The 17,904-nt window shown below is 44.5% G+C and overlaps 1 protein-coding gene across 1 annotated transcript in view; it reads right to left on the reverse strand.

Moving 5' to 3' along the window:
• The window catches only part of MAP2K4 (mitogen-activated protein kinase kinase 4), a 102,303-nt gene that overhangs the window by 40,664 nt on the left and 43,735 nt on the right, over positions 1-17,904 (reverse strand). The window contains exon 3 of the mRNA XM_074847713.1: positions 4,406-4,580. Within this exon, the coding sequence (XP_074703814.1) occupies positions 4,406-4,580 (175 nt within the window). The remainder of the gene's footprint in view (positions 1-4,405; positions 4,581-17,904) is intronic.

Genomic DNA, 17,904 nt, shown 5'->3' on the forward strand with positions numbered 1-17,904 from the left:
GGGAGATTATTCACAAGTCACTTATGAACTGCCACAGACTGGGCAAAAACAGACTAAATAGAAAACAAGAAACCAGAAGCAAAGTCAGAGGACACTGGGTAGAATTGGAAGCCGGACCAGGCAACACCACAGAGAGCTTGTGCTGGTGTCGCAGGCAAATGCCAGCCAGGGCAGGGACTTCTTCAAGGAAAATGAGGAGTCCAGAAGAGAAACCTGCCATGGAAGTGAGGAGTCTACAAACTGACCTTGCAACTGTGAATTTGCAGAGAGAGCTGGCACTGGACAAAATTAGGCTGCTCTCTTTCTCACCTGCAAGACTCTTGACCTAATATGTCAATAAATCCTCAAGAAAATTAATAGGGTTTTTTTTCAGTGAGAGGAAGACCACAGTGCCAGCTGAGCCAGAGCAAACAGGGACTTTGCATCTCCAGGAGGCTCTCAGAGAGGAAGGGACCTAATGAATAAAAGTATTGTCTTTTATTAAGATTTGGAAAATATAATACAACATTTTCCAGGGGCAAAAATGAGAAAGGTTTGAATATAAAACCTCTGAGTAGGATTCTTCTTTCCTTTACCCTCTCCCACTCTTCCTGATGGCTCTAGGAAGAGGCTCTCTATGGCAGAAAGGGAAAGGGATGCAAAAGCATCTTGCCAAAGACTGCCACTGTCTGCCTCTGAAACCAACGCGCTGCAGCCAGCAGCCTCACAAGCATCTCTGTAGGGACAAGAGGTCCCCGCTCCTGCAGTCTGCTCCAGCCTGCTCCTGAAGAGGCACACAGTATCTTTTTGTTTAAATAGGTATTCATAGAGGTACAGAACCACAAAGGCTGAAGGAGAGGGAGGAGCAGAACTGGGGACAAGAGCTCATCATCCCAGCCTCTCCCCAGCACTGCTCCTCCAGCTGGAGCTCTGCTGCAGTGGTTTCACGCCAGTGACACAACGAGGCTGATTTTCTTCCTTTGCGGCTGAGGCTGGAATGAAGATGAAAGCTTCTGACTCATCCAGGGGCCTGGCAGCCCTGCCCCTGCCAGCATCCCTACACGGGCTGATGAGGCCAAAACGCACAAAAGGGAAAAATGAAAGAAAATGGCACCTCCACCTGCAGATCTCAAGTTATTTTGGTGATATTTCAGCACTCAGGAATTATTTTCCTGCAGTGGTAAGAAATACAGAGAGGAAGCGTAGCGAAAAGGCTGTGCTGGGGGAGGCAGCAGGAGGCAGCGTGCTCTGCGGTGCTGCCACGTGCACCAAGCGGGGAGAAAGCGGAAAGCCAAGCTAAATCACGCTTTCAAGAAACCAAAGACTGTTCTTTGTGCAAAGGCATGACAGGCTAGAAAAAGCCAGAGGAAGGAGCTGGAGACAGGATTTGAGGGTACGCTCCAGCAGCTGCGTCTGCGTCGACAGAGAGATGAGCAGGATGAGTGCCCAAGGCACCAGGGTGCCTGGCCCAGCAGGGGCTGCCATTAGACCCACAGAGACAGGGGAAAGAGCAACGTCTCCCGTCTCCCGTTGCACACTTGTAGAACACGGAGGATTTGAATCTGTCTGCGGCAGAAGGGGCTGACAAGCCACAAGGGATGCAGCCTGGTCACGGTAGCTGCAAACAGGACTTGCCCTTCTGGAAGTGGGGCAGGAAGATGCCTGACTGGGCTGGAAATTTGCAGCAGTGGTGAAGAGGATGGAAGAACAGGTGGGGGAGGCCCTCATACAAATTTTCTCTGCATCTAATTAGCAGCTTCTGCAGCCATCTCTGTGTTTCACTCGGTACAGAACAGCCAACAACTTTTGGCTTGCAGCATCCATAAAACTATTTCCTACTGCTGAATGTCCTTCTAAGGATTATTTGCCTGCTGCACTGATGTTGCCCTTGGGAAAGCAGCACCACCAAATAACCACAGACACCAGCTTCACAGCCAGCTAGTTGCAGAGCAGTGTTCCTGACGCCCTGCACACAGCATGGTGCCACACCACAGAGTTGCAAGCAGGTGTCACTGAGATCGTAGCAAAGACCTCAAATAACTACACTGACACATTTTCTTCTCAAACCACCATCCCCCTTCTAAAACTTCTCAACCTTCTCTTACAGAAGGGCATTACGCTGAAGGAGAAGAAAACAAGTTCCTGCCTGTAGAGCAAGGAGAGACTGTGGAGAGCAGCTGGTTTCCCTGAACACAGGTGGGGAGCTCGGGCTTCAGAGAGCAACAGCTCCGCAAGCTGTCAGGACACCGCAGGCTTGAGGGAGACAGAGAGAGGAGGTGGACAGCCCAAAGTATGGATGGCCCACAGGGCAGATTTACATAGAGCTGAGTAGCTTGGGATGAGCTACCCACTAGTTCAAATTTAGCCCTGTCCTGAAACCTCATCTCAAACAACTGCACCATCCAAGCTGTGGAATAGATGTTGCTGCCTTGGAAACCTCGCTTACTGTTCCACCCACAGGTCTTCCTTTTCTCAATTTCATGTTTTATCCTCTCTGGGACAAACAGAACAGTTCCTTGTGGCTAACATTTTAGAAATTATGCAGTTGCCCAGACCTTCCAACCTTCCTTCTCCTACAGGCCTAGCCATGCCCACCCAAAAGGAATGGGTTCAGAGAAAAGAAAGTGGCACCATCCCAGCCCACAACTTTGGCATTTTGAAGTTTAGACACTGCAAACCTACCAGATTTATTTGTTGAAAAGTGAGCCCCCAAGCCCAGCACTCCCGAGGCTCAGACCACCTCTCTTCCCTTGGGAAAACCAGCCCTCCCAACATGCTGTGCAATGTCATCTCCAACTGTGTGCTTCCAGAACATGACACTGGTGCCTCCTGCCTCCAAGATGGAAGCTGCATCCACATTAGACCCCTGATGCTGACAAGATTATCCTACGATGCTGAACACCCCGTGTGCACACGAAGTCTGGGACAACAGAATTTCTGTGCCAGAAGACATGTCTCCTTCTCAATGACGCTAGTTAATCCAACAAAGAACTCTTCTCAGCACAGCTGTACCCACTGCAGAGCTTCAGATAACAAAGCCACTCAGCTATAGGTATGCCTTGCTCTTACCCATGGCTGTCATGATTATAGTAGCAAAACTACAGTTACCCAGGTCACACGCTCTGGGTTTGAGAAGCTGGAGATGTCCAGGCATCGTTTCACTACATGAGTTTTCAACCCATCATCTGCAAACTCCACCTACAAGTTCCACTAAAGGCAATTAAGAGAAATAAGCCTTTAGCTACAGGCAGCCTCTAGCTCCACTGGAGACTTTTAGGGATTCAAAACCAGGTTGAAGCACCACTGCATGGTGATCCAAAACACTTATAGACCTGGCCAGTGATCCCAATGCTGTGAGGAAGTCAATATTTACTGGAGAAAATCAAAGGATGGTGGTTACTCCAGCAACCTGACACGCTAGAGACAAGTATGAATTCTGTTCACAGCAGCTAGAGCTGGGGCTGAGACATGTCTACCTGGCACATGAGACCAGCAGGAGTGAATGTTTCCAGATCAGATCAGGGAGTATTCCAAAGAAGACAGAGACAGTTGAAAAAGAGAGCAACACACACTCCTACATAGCTCACTTCTACTCTTTCATGGGAGCCATGGGAGCACTTACATCAACAGAGTTAAAAGCCTGATGTCATTACCTACCAGCCAGCGGCAAGCAAAGAGGACAAGAGAGAGAGAATGGCTGCTGCCCACCTCCCCCAGCTTAATGGACAAGCAGCTCCTCAAAGATGCCCAGTGAGCAGCACTGCTGCGACAAGCAAAGATTACTCCATATGGCCCAGCTGGGAAATGAGATTGGATATTGTTTCTGGTTTTAAGGTGAGTTTTTGGGTAGCATAAGGTAGAAAATGGACAGTGTACAAAACTGCTACCCCTCCCACTTCCAGAGCAGGTCTGGCATGGTAAGCAGAAAGCAAAGACTCCATCATACATCATCAAGAACAAAACACTCCCTGGAGGATGTCCACTCCACTCCAGCTCCTCCTGGTGAAGCTACACCATGGCACATGCTTACAGAAAAAACAAATTTCAACTCACTACCTTATTTCACAAAAGACACCGAGAAGCTGTTAGGTGTCAACTTGTGCCTACCACCAAGCTAGGCTGTATCTGAACCAGTGACCCAGAGGTGAAAGGCCCATGCCCCATTATCAGTCTCCAGAGACATGTGATCCCCTCAAAACATAGGTTCCTGACAGGCATTTTCAAAAGGGCACAAGCAATTATAAGAGCTTCACAAATCACTTGACAATATGCCCATTATACAACATATTTTCAGCAATAGCAGCCTTTACACTGGAAATAAATAGGAAAGAGCAGTAGATGGGTACTAGATGGAAGAACATTAATTCTCCATCACATTTCATCCCTAATGGACTGAAGTACAAATGTAAGTATGGGCATCACCTACTTTAACTGCCATAATTTGCCCACTGGGTTTGTGGACCATTTTGTTGACAGAACCATAAGCGCCTCGTCCAATTTCTCCAAGGTCTTTCAAGTCCTCTGCTGTAAAATCCCAATGTTGTTCAGGGGAAATCTTCAATTTTCCTGATGATTCAATGCTGTGTGTTCTCAGTCTCTCTCTGTCAAAAATATTGGGAAGCAATTTTTCCACATTTTAAATAGTCTGTAAATTTCTCTTTTCAGCACTTGATTAAACATTAGAAGAGAGGGGTTCACAAAGGCTACAGCAACAATCTGATTCCACAGAGGATTTTGATTGGGGTAGGGGGTGGCAGGGGTGAGGGAAAATGTTAAATCAAAAATGACATACACTTGCCCACAGCTTCAATTAAGGGTAAGTTTCTCCAGCTGTGGCATAAAATTCAATGTGTCTCATATAGTAGAGTCATTCTAATCACTCATTTACACAGTTCTTTCTACTTTGCACAAAATACACCAGGCTTCAAGCAGGATCTGGTAACATGCAGAACCAAGAGCCTGAAGAGCACTCCCAGCCCCATCGCCCCAAAGCTTCCGCTGCTCTACACCACCACACTCCCAGCAACTGTTTCCCTTCTATTTGGGTTTCTATGCAACACAGGCAAGCTCTTCTGTGGGAATCAAGGGGATTTTAGAAACAGTTTGCTCTTAATGGAAAACTGCAATTAATTAGGGAAAAAAACCAAACAACCACATTTTAGGTAATAATTTAATTTCTTCAAAAACAAATAAAGAGCCAATAATTTATATATAAAAAACAAGTTGTCTGTGATATATGACAATAAAAACTGCCTGCTCAAGTGTGTCTTTACCAAACACATAAATTAACGTTCTCAGGCAAACATTGCTACTGAAGCCACCAGGATTTGTCCAGGTAAGGAGTGGACCAATACCCAAAATTTGTAGGACAGAAGAGTTCAACAGTTGTTTTAAGGTGCCCCCAATTACTCCTTCAAATGTAGCAATACTATCACTGAATTAGTAGGAAATGCGTAAGTATTTTCAACACTTTTAATCTTAAAATGCCATGTAAATTTTCAGTTTTTCATTAATTAATTAGCCAATTCATACTTCTTGGGTCATGAAGTAAGCCAAAAGCTTGAGTTTCCCACTTTCAAGTAGCAATAGTTCCCTCTGCAGGGCACACGGATCTCACACAGATATTAAAGTACACAGGTACTTCTGACAACCTTGTGTACAAGGGAGAATCTGTCAAACTCATCCCTCAGACTCCGATCGCTTCTCTTGAGCATTTGATCAAGCCACCACTTGCTCATCCAGGGTCCAGACCAACAAGCAGAACATACATGAAGTATTCAACCAAACGCGTAAAGCTCATCGAGTTTATCAGCCAGAGGAATAAACACATCATGGCCAATTCCACGCTGATAAATGCAATCGTTTATCAACCAGCAGTTGCAAACACCACCCAGCTGGATGCGGTGGTGGACCCAACCATGACCTCCACTGGGTTTTATTTGGAACCTGGGTTTTGCAAGGGCAGCGAGGTCAGGTCTAAAGGTCAGTTGACTGGAGCAGCTATGGTTCAAATGGCTTCATCTGCTGCACTTCACCTCTCCTGGGACACTTTGGTTTACACTTCCTGGGCTTTGAGCAGCTGCATGTCCTGAACCCTTGACCCGTTCCAACCCTTGCTGAACAGCTCCTCTCACCACTTCTGTGCTGTGCCTGCCCTGATCCTTCCTGCTCTCTAATCTGCCTATTTTGAGATTTTCAATCTCCCTCTCCCTACAGCATCCCTCCACTGCCCTTAGGAATAATCTGGGAAACCTGACAGTGCTACAACACAGCACAGATGTGATGGACACAGCAGCCATGGAGAAGTGGCACCCCTTCAGTAGCACCATTTACATATCCTGGAGTTTCTGTGCATAATAAAACACTGCATTGAGTGGGGTTCTCCATGGGATTTGCTTACTAAAAAGCAAGGAGTGAAAATAAGGCAGTAAAATGACCAAAAAAAAGAACAGAGAAAAAAAGAAAAGAAAAAATGAAAAGAAAAGAAACATGACCTCCGGACTTGCCAGCTGTCTTGCAGACAGCTTATGTTACAAGCTGCGTGGATCAGTTACTATCTAACTGTTCGACCAGCCTATTTTGTCAGTACCATAAAAATAGTTCTTTTCTGATGGAAGAAGGTAGGGCGAGAAGCATCATGCTGAGGAGGCACCAGCAAACGGGCATTTCCTGCCCACCTCTTGCCAGCTGGTGGGCAGGAAGAAGCACAACCATTAAGAGCTAAATCCAGGGGGGAAAAAAGGCAGAGAGGTGTTACCAGGAGGCTGAAATGTGAGATTTGATTTTCTGAGCAAACTCTTTCCACCTCTTGTTTCAAAACAACGTTTCATATTGAAGTTGTCATAGAGTTAAATAATCTAAATGTTGACATGGTTTATTCAAACAAAGCACTTAAACCCATCTACACTCTTCCCTCTGTCTTTCTGCCCAGGAAACTTTGCTCTTCTTACCCTAGATCAGAAGAGAAAGCAGATTTGAATTCATTATTTCCTTGTTACACAAGAAGCCTGTTTCCCCCCAGCTGTAGCCTGAAAGCAGATCTGTGCCATTGTTCCCACAGCTGCAGGATGGGTGGTTCGAGCAGCCACGAAGATGTGAGCTAGGAAATACCCCTCCACGGGTCTGCACCAAGTGCCCTCTGCAGCTGTATTCTGGTGCAGAGCAGCGGAGCTCCGTGGGTCTGGATCAAGATGTACCATCACCACCCACCCACAAAACCTCACGTGTTGGAGCTTGGCTTAATTTCCATTATGTATTTATGATGTCATCTGCCTTGTATTGCAATCACAGCTCCTACTTATCTTTTTTCAAATACCCAGGGAAACGGTCAAATAACCAAATGACAAGTTTGACAGAGAGACAGACACTTTAATATAGATTTTGTTCATGTAGCTGATCTGTCACATGTAAACAATGCAGTTTTCCTTTAAGCAGCATGGTGTATCTTAAAGAGTCAGTAACTAGAATGCAATGATTACTTTTAGCATTAAATCTATGCTTTATAGCAACAATTTTTCCGTGCAAATCAAAATCCCAAGGGATTCCCATGCCAAGAAAGCAGTTAAAAAATGCAAATCTAGAACACAGACTCTCTTCATTAATATAAAATGAGATTTTTCTGATGTAAAACTGAGTGAGGCAATATGAACAAATAAATCATCCACGCAGTACATCTATTACTAGATTTGCACTGCTGCAGATACCTCAGGAGATAAATGCACAGGGCAGACACGCCCCTAAAATACAAAAAAGCCTGCCTAAACCCTGCACTACACCCTAGCGCACTGGCTACTACAACAGTTTACTTCAGAAAACAGAAGCATAACCACACAGAACAGTGCCTAGTGAAGGTGAAAACTAACTAATGCCTAGTCCCTGCTTCTACAACTGATCCGATTCCAGTCCCTGTGTTTAGTGCTCGTTCAAGTTTGCACAGATGTGATCAGACACGTGCCTCCTCTTACCATTTTGTTTTTAAACTGTGCAATCCAAACCTCTCTAAGGCTGGGAATGTTGAACAAAATTAGACATGTATATGCTCAAAATGATCAGGATGTGTGAGATGGACTTGTGGGGCTTAACGTATAATTTAAAAAATTAAAAAAGCTAAAGAGGGCTAGGTACTCCTTGAATAGTTAGAAGTAGTGTTTTCAAATGCACCTTTGGGACTGTAACTCCTGACGACTTGTCCAGGTGTTGAGCTTCCAATCCCCCATCTTGCTTTTGAAAAGTTTTAAAAGAAAAAAAAAAAGTTATAGGCTCAGGAGATCATTGCAATTACTGTGCTTGAAAGGCACCAATATATCGGTCTTACTGCAGATGGTTACTATGCTTGTCACAGCAGTTATTCCAGGGATTAGGAACACCAAGCAGGACAACAACTCCTCCAAACAGTTGCCCTTTGTCAGAAATGAAAACGTTTGTGGGTCCAGCTTGGCAGGAGGCAGGCGGAGGGCTGGCGCCAGGCACTGCAGCCGGGCCAAGGACAGGGTCACACACATTTGGGACAGGAGGCTGCTCACTGCAAGCTTGCGAGCTAGACCTGGGCGAGAAGGTCTACCACAGCTAGAGGCCCACAAAACCTCCTGGGGAGAACCACAGAGACATTGGGAAGCTCTTGGACAGGCTGTGTTAGTTCCCCAAGCCCTGCTGTTAGCACCGAACTGCAGGGATGCCAAAACTTTTTAAAACAAGCATTTCCTTGGCATGAAAAAGAAGGACCATGGGGAGAAGCAGAGAAAATTTGGTGGATTTTTTTAAGCAAAACTGGAAGTTATCAGACACGAAGCAAGGCCAGAAAGATGCTGTAGGTAGCTACCTATCTCCTCTTTGTTTTACTTCATTAAGAGTTCTGCAGGACTCACAGAAGCACAGAGTTGAGGTATTCAACATTACAGTTGATGTGAATAAAACAAGTCTGCAGAGTCAAAAAGATCCAAGCTGTGCTTCACAAGCCTGCCTAGTGCTGTGGATTCTTTCAGGAAGTCTCTCATTAAAGCTCCTATTTACATCATGGTTAACGAGAATATATTCTACTTCTCTATAAATTCAGTAAAAAAGCTGCTGAACACAATGGGATTTTAGAAACGGATTTGTGGTCAATCAGCCACAGGAATGCTAAAACATAAATCCTAACAAAAAAACTTCCATGCAAACTGCAGGGTTTTAGTAACGCTGTGCAGTGTTGTAAACTCCAGAGTAAAAACACAGCTTCTGACTTTGGCTAACGCATTCCTACCAAGTCTTTCAAACAGCCTAGAGAGGTTGTAATGCTTCTATCTCAATGTCTGTGTTACCTAGAAAACAGTTTTCAGACCCTGCAGGCTAAGACTAATAAAATAGTAACCCTAGTTTAAATTTCACTGGAAAAAGTCTCCAAAACAAATGTCCCATTTTTTTCCTTGAGGGTTGAAAACATTGGCGCTTTCACAAATCTTTCAGATTCTTGTGAGAAGAAATTTCTGCTTCCAATAAGCTGATGAGCAATGGTGTCCTTGCAAGACAGGCAGAACTAAATTAGTTTTGCTCTGACCCATGTAAGCTGTCCTGAGGCTTAGTTATATTTAATAACAGATTCCTAGACGTGAAGAAGAAATACAGAAAATGTGTCAAAGGAAGGAAATTATTTACTTTTGCATCTCTTACCTACTCAGACTAAAAGCAAAAGCACACTTGCTCCCTTTCATCATGACCAAGTGGCAGAAATTCTCCCTAGCATTGCTCTGGCTATCTATGCTCCTCCAAAACTGTAGAATAAAGACATTAACAAAGTGTGGACGATTGCACAGCCACTTCCACAGCCCTCAAGACTCGGCTGCAAAGAGTCTTCCTGACTTCAGTGGGGTTTGGCTGAGGCTTTTAGAATGTCAATATTTTGTATTAAGCTCCCCTGGTAAACTACTAATTGATTAACTCTGCCCTTGACACTGAGGAAACCTCTCAATTCATCATGGTGAGGCCTGTACCAAATTTAACTGAGCACATTCATCTCAAACTCATTTTGATTTGGACATGAGCCAGACTGCAGCACATTCACTGAACCCACTACAGCTGGGCATTCAGAACTCACCCTGGATTCAAGCACTTCAGCGTAATAGCAGAAAAACCTGAGTTAATTAATTTAAATAACCCCTCTAAGAACGCTGACTTTTTTCCTGAAACATTATGTCACCTGAGCCACGGTCAGCCACCCAAGAACAGGAAACAGAGACATGAGCACATCCATACGAATCAACAAAAGAACCCGAATATATACTTTAAATAGTTTGCAAAATGATACTGAGATGCAATATAATTACCATTACACAAAAATCGCTCAATGGAATGACACTATTTCTGAGACAAATTCCATTACTTTAATAGATGCCATTTTTGCAAGTATGGAAAATATTTGACAATGGCTAACAGATAGTTAAGCTTACTGTAGCCTGCTGGAAAGTTTCTGGATGAGGTCCGCTTCTCTCCTTTTGAAACTGAACGGGACAATGTGATTACTACCAAGGGTTGCTTGTGTATCACTTCAGCCAGGAAAAGTTGTGAAAATGACAGGAAAACATGGTGCTGTTATCACATGGCACAATAAGGTATAACAATACTCAGCTAGTCACACCACCCATGGAGTGCTTAGCATAAGAAATTAGTGAGCTATGTATTTTTCTTCCAAATTTCACCTAAGCAACCTCCCCTGATTGGGAGCAACGCAGCACCTGATAATTTGAACTGTATTTTAACATATTAAATTGTAAGCAATTTGTTTTCTTACAGCAGTGGCAATTATTATTTCCAACTGTATTATTATTATTAGAAACATGAATAATTGCATTCAACTTACTAACCAAATACCTATACATTAGTGACATGCTGTTTCCTCAAGGCACACTGACCATCACTGCTCTGTTTTTCTTGTGGTCTATGAGGCAGAACTTACTAAAAAAATTTTAAAAAAAAAAATCTGGCTTTCATCCTGAATCCACCGATCTAGGACTGGTGGTCTCTCCCAGATAAGCTTGTCATTCATCTCATCCCCTCTCTTAATGAATAAGTTTGCATGATTTGAACAACTGTGTCCTGTCTTCTTACCTCCAGAGCCACACAACTGACAGATAAACAAAGGTGATACCGCTCTGTATCACAAGACTTCTCTAAGAACAAAAATCAGGTTCTGGATCCCCGAGCCCCTCAAGCTGTCCAGTTTTGGAAATCTCCTTTCCCGATACGAAGACTCGTTATCTCAGAACGATTTGAGTAGGTCAGGCAAGACGGGCTCCTGCTAAGCACTTTGTGGAGGGCACATGGAAAACAAGCACTCAAGTACTGGTACAAATGACCAGTGGAGCTACCTACAAACAGTCAGCAATGAAAACATGGCTTTGCTCAGCTCCTTGCTGGGAACACTTGGGAGAGGTAGATAATGAGCACTGTTATTTCAACTACATGAAACGTTTTTGTTTCAACAGCTCTAACAGGCGATTTTTCTAATTTAAGCTTCTGTATGTCATAAAATTCCAAACCTAGTCCAGGAAAGCTAAAAGCTCTCCAACTTCTCCTTTGGGATTTATTTTCTATTTGGGATTAACAAAAAAAACCTTTGGGCTGCATCACAGACTGAAATAACCTGCAATTCTGTGCCAAAAATGTACCTGGCAGTATTTTTCTTTGTGGCAGACAAGGACAGATGGGAGACAAAGAAATCGCTTAACTGCAAGAGAGAGATTGCTTTTTCAGAGAGATGAAGCTATCGTAAATGTGGTGACCAAAAGAGAGCTCACAACAAGACTAACCAGACCAAATGTAACTCGTATTTTTAAAGTTCTCCTTCTCTAAGACGTAAGACTCCTACAGGACAGCGAAAGCAGCTGCCTGTTGAAGGTCCCCATGCTTCACAGTCTAGTAGTATGGTGAGATTTTAAACGTTGGTCTCCTCTGAGATGGCTGCATGGGGCAGAGTTTTCTCCACTGACTCTTGGGAGCCAAGAGGTGATTTTTTGTAAGCTGTGTAAAGATGCTTACAGAAAATTAAGGATGCTGTAAGGAACTAGGCTAACAGTGCCATAAAATCACCTTTTCCCATCTTTCACTGGTATGAAGTACCCACCTAGAACATCAGAAAGACAAAACAAACCCAGCTGGATTACAGAGAAGCCCCCACACTCCTCAAAGATGACAACTGCCTTCACACTGCAGCAGCAAGAGATATTTGAAACAATCACTTTCAACTGACCCACACTTGTCTCTGCAAAGGCATCAGTTACATTGGACATGAAGGACAAATTGCTCATCCAGATTTACTCCCAAGCATATTTTACAAAGGAGGGAATTAAAACAGGCTCAAAGAGAAGACCGTTTAGAGTCGCCATAATCCGCTGTAGACTGGCTTGGCCATTTGCTCTCTCTTTTCTGACGTTTCACAAAATGGAGGGACCTTCATGATGGGAGGCAAGAACATCCACCTGAATCTCAAACATGATGTCTGCAGTTTTCACTGATATAATGTGCCACAAACCCAGTCCTTTCCAGAAGTCAGTTCCTCAAACGAGCAGAATGGCAAAACCAACTCAGCTCTGCAGGCCAACCCCCACCTCCATCACGTCCATCCAATCCACCACAATGTCCTTTCCATGAGCTCTTTGTACAGCAGCTGTTTTTCCTGGGTGCACCCTGCTCATTCAGTCCAGCTGTCCTCCACGGTACATGCTGAAAGTCACTTATTTATGCAAAGGATGAAAACAGGAGCTGTTGATGATGATGTGTGGGATCGAAGAAGTCTGAATCTGCAGACTCTCCTCTTTATTCTCCATTTCTTGACATGTACAGAAGACAAAACGGATGATAAAGCAGAACAGTTGGCTCACTTCTCCATAGCCAGAGTAAAATGCAAGATATTTTACTACGAGGTGGTGATTAATGTCTGAAGAGATAAAGGAAGATACTCATGCTTTGATGAAACACTGTGTGATTTGGAGTACACAACATAGCAGTGAGCAAAGTTTATTCCTACAGCTAGCAACAGCAGTTGTTTATTGGGGTTTCCTGCAGGAATGTGGTTTGCAAGGTTCCCATCTGGAAACGTAGGGTACGAGTCAAACTTAAATCACAGGTATGAATAGTGGCAGTCCATATATAAAATCCTTTCTGACATTTCTGTATGTCACACAACCAGAAAAAAAAAGTCTGTGCCTGACCAGCTCAGATTAGTTGGAGACCAACAGACCAACAGCCATTTAGGGTCAGAAACCAGATACACCAACTGTACAATACAGTAGAGACCACTCTTACACACAGGCATGAAGCTCAGACCAAAGCATAAGCAGTGTCCTACTTTGTTACTTGTAAAAAACTACTGAACAATGTATTTATCCAAGAAATGGGTAAAGAACAAACGTGTGTGTGCACCCATATATACATATACATTCAGAGACATTACATATAATAATCTGCTTCATCCCATTTTCCTCTCCAGGCACCAACAGGTTTTGCATATTAAGCTAAAAGATGCTGTATTTGCCCAAAGAGGAGTGAACATGGGGATACAGGCTCTCTTCAGCCTCAGGACTTCATGCATGTTCCAGGACACCGGTCCCTAAGACATACAGGACGGGACAGCTATTTCCCCTTTCACCTTGGATCGGTCTCCAGCTCAGAAAGCCAGATTCATGGGTCTAGAAGAAAAGAAGCTAAAGGAGGAAGGGCAAGCAGGCACTCCATGCTCTCAGATGTTACATAAACATGAGCAACAGCATCTCCTGCTCCCTGAATAAATTTTAACTGAAATCAGTACTGTCTCATATGTTTTCAGAGTATGCCTTACCAACTGCTGAGTTAAGATACAGGGATGCTCAATCTCCCCTCTTTGGCAGGACAGCAGCGATGTGCACAGCTCAACAGATCCCTGGGGCACCTTGGGACACATAACACACATGTGCCACGGGATATTTTTGATGAAAAACCTCAGGTCCCAAAGACTGCTCATTGCTGGAGGGAGGAAGTGAGAAATTTTGGCAACTCCTTGTTCCCAAATGGAATTCCAGATCTCACCTGTACTTCTTAATCATAAAAAGTTACTTACTGTTGAATGTAGACAATCAGACTGTCTGAAGGCTCAGATGGCAACGCATCACACCTTCTCTATAAAGTATGCAATATGTGTTTTAGAACAGCTTACAGAATTTACAAGATAAAATGGTAAAACATAGGTACATGGGTCTTAAAATACTCTGAAAAATACACTGACAGATTCAAATGTTACTGAAAAGTCCAACAGGAATGGAGCTGTGGTCTCCCACTTTCTCTCTAACCCTCCAGAGAAGCTTAGGGTATTTTGGTGTCCTGAATCCTTTTAAAATACACACACATTAAGATTTACAGCCAGCTTGCATATAAGCACGCACACTGCTGTCCCTGCTAGGGGATGCAACACCTAGAAATAAAGGAAAGGAAAAAAGGAGAGAAAATCGTGCTTCTGTTATCACAACGGTATGAAGGGAACAGAAGAGCCAATATCAACTCTGAATCTACTTGACCTACTTTCACTTCTCTTAAATAAGCACTGCAGTAGTTACATCTTCATGTGAATTATGCAGCTACGCCAGGACCAGCTGTGTCCCTCCTGATGTGTGAAGAGGGCTGTAACTCAGGAATCCCTGGGGTCTACTGAACACTAATGCGACAGCTCTGCTCCTGCCAGACCCAGCGCCGACGAAGCATTGGGACACAAGCAGCAGAATTAAATAAAACTGAAATTCTTAAACCACACTGAACCCTCCATAGCCTGAAGCCCTGAACTGCTTTCAAACAGAAGCAGTACCATCCCCCATCTCAAAGACAGCCAGGAGACTGGGGGAAATTTTCAACTCTCCAATGGTCAGGATTACAGACGTTTCTCAAACTGACTTCCTCATTAGGCCATGCAAATTATTACTGAAGTGCTGACCTCATACTCAGGTTTATAAACCTGGGCTTTTTAAGCCAAGCTGCCTAAGCAAGGAACACAGTCACCTCCTGACCCTTCTCCAGGCTCTGGAGCATGATAGGTACCTCCAAAGCAGGAGCTTGGTCCTGAGCAGGCTGCAGGCCCCTGGCTTCTGCCATGAGTGCGGATGGAGTCAAGGATGATGCCTCTGCACGTACGTGTCTCAGGGAAGGATCTGGCCAGCCACAGTTGACCATGGAGCCGTGTCACTAGATAAAGGTTAGGCAGCACACGTCACTAAAAGCCAGGCACTAGGAAGTCAGTCTATAGGATACTCCTATCCAAGGAAGACACTGCCAAGCTCTGCTCTTCTGTACAGACTCTCCATGTTCCAACCACAGCCACGCTGATGCAGACTCAACAGCAAATGAAGCTGGGTTCAGTTTGAAAATGAGTATTTCCACCTCACTGCTCTACCTGATAATTTTCCAATTTCCATTGAACCAGCAAATGCTTCACCTCCCTCCACACGCCATTCAGTCGACTAGTCGACTCAAAACTGCTGCTCTTCAGAGAATCTCCTCAGACACCATCTCGGTGCCCCTGGAGGAGGAAGACTGCGGACAGTATCACTGAAAACACCTTCACAGGCCACACAGGATTGCAGCTCTGCCTCTACCCCATTCCACCTTCCCTCGCCCGGCATGCCAGTGAAAACAGGCCCGAGGAAGCAGAATGAGCATCAGACATCATGCCTTGGATTAGGACATGTTGCACGTTCATGCTTCGGTGTGTCTCAGACAGCTGTGTGCCAACGGCCAGTTCCTGTGAGTGACCATCCCCCCAGGGGCTCGCAGAGGCAGTGGGGGTGCCCCAGGCAGTGTTGGGCAGGTGCAGAAGCCTCTGGATAATCGCTGCTGCCATCACAGGCTCATCCTCTGCTCCCACCACCCCGGCTGTTGTCCCTGTCTGGGCAGGATGGGCCAGATCTTGGTGCTTTGAAAGGTAACTGCCACTACTGCCATCTTCTTACAGCCTCTTACCCCTGGTCACTCCTCCCCACCGTGGAAGGGACGAGCCTCCCTCGCGCACCAGGAAGGGGACCCGTTATACACCGCACAGCACACCAAGAGGGTCATGACAAGGTCAAAATGCTGCTCCCAGATGAGCAGCTCTGACCACGGCTGTATGCACAAAAGAGCCAGGACTACAGGTCCTAACTGCACCGGCAATGGGATGGGTAACAGAGCTAACTTGAGGACCACAGACTATCAGGAGATCCCTGTTGAACTCTCTACCCCACCGCAAGCTTCTGGCCTAATCTTTACCTCTTCCAAATCACAGCATGCCCCAGCTTCCCATCTGTAAAATGTGGAACCCAAAGTTCTGTGCAACCATTTAGGTTTGCAGAGCTCAATCACTCAGCATGTGTGAAGCACTCAGAACCCATGGGAGCCAGATTAGGATATAACGTCGGGTTGTATTTGATTTAGACACCCAAAGGTCTAAATGGTAATTAGGTCTAAATGGTCAAATGGTGATTAGGTTCACAGGAGTTCTGAGAAGCCCAGGTCCCAACAGTGTGGCCACAAGCTAGGTGCTCAGCACCTATGAAAAATCACTATGCATTAGCTTAATGGAGATATATGAGCTGCAAATTTTGGTTCCAGACATGGAAGGTCTAAATTCAGAAGCAGAGTGCTGAGGTATCAAAACTCTTGCAGAAAGAACAGCCCTACTAGGGCACTGATGGTCCAAGGGACATGGAAGTTGCTAGAGAAATTTATTTTGGAAGCAGCAGATACCAAAAAGCTCCTCCGCAGAGCAGGATTAGCACCTTAGAGAAATACCAAAACTTAGAAGGAAAAAAAAAAAAAAAAAAAAAAAAGACCTTAATGCAGCATGTTCAGCCAAAATCTCACACTAATGCTGGTAGCACCTTTCTCTGAAGAGAAGGTCTACTTGGAAGTCCAAGATACTGAGCATGGTGTTTTACAAACCATTATCACCTCTTTTGACATCTAGGCCACAGAGATCACTGGGAAGATTAAATACAAGACAAAACTCATCAATTTGCCAAGAAAGCTCCTAAAAAAAATGCATCAGAAACATCAATCTAGCACTTAAACAACGGTGATGTTTGTATTAAAAGTGAAAGCCTGCCTTCCATCCATTTAAATGTATTTGCTGAGTCCTTAGACGTATCCATTTTACTTGTGCTTACTGAAAATACAAGCAAATTTTCCAGTGATTACATTCAGGTACTGCAACTTTCAGGAAATGTTGCAGAACAGTCACAGAAAAAAAATCAATTTCTTAACTGGTACCTTTCATACTGAAACCTATTTCTAAGGCTTCTAGGCATCACACCCTGCAATGGGAAAGTATCATGCAGCAGAAAGGTATCAGAAATCAGTAACAATAAAGATGTGAAATGACTGTGATAGAAATGGGGAACAGACAGAGAAATATTTACAGGAAAATTCACACAAGTAATTGTGAACATGCCAATTTGGGATATTTCACTTTGGTTTTTAATATTTTTTAGACAAATGGTAGTAACTCTCACAGGTTATTTCCTGATAAACTCAGCCAGCTGTAGGCTATGCAGCTAGAGAGACTGAGACCACATGCCAGAAAGGTTTGGAAAAGTGTAAGAGGAGATCAAAAGAGAAGTAGACACTTCAGAGAGACTTTGGGACAGCCAGAAAAATCCTTTCCAGGAATAATGACAGTCCCTGATCTATAGAGGAAAAAAAGGAAGCAGCAGAGTCTGACATGCAACTGGACCTCCCTCTGCTTCTGGGGAATCCAACCCCAAAGGTCTGTTAAACAAACACCTGCCAACACACTCTTGGGGTGTCTACATGGAAAGTGTGTGACTCTGTCAGGTGTCGCAAGGAGAAGGTGGTCACACGGGGCACCTCTAGAAGCTTAAGTCACAATGAATCCATGAAGACACCCACATGCTACAGGGAGGCTACAGAGTCCAACAGGCCACCAGTCAATTCAGAAGC

The sequence above is a fragment of the Strix aluco genome, chromosome 21, assembly GCF_031877795.1.
Source record: "Strix aluco isolate bStrAlu1 chromosome 21, bStrAlu1.hap1, whole genome shotgun sequence".
NCBI lineage: Eukaryota > Metazoa > Chordata > Aves > Strigiformes > Strigidae > Strix > Strix aluco.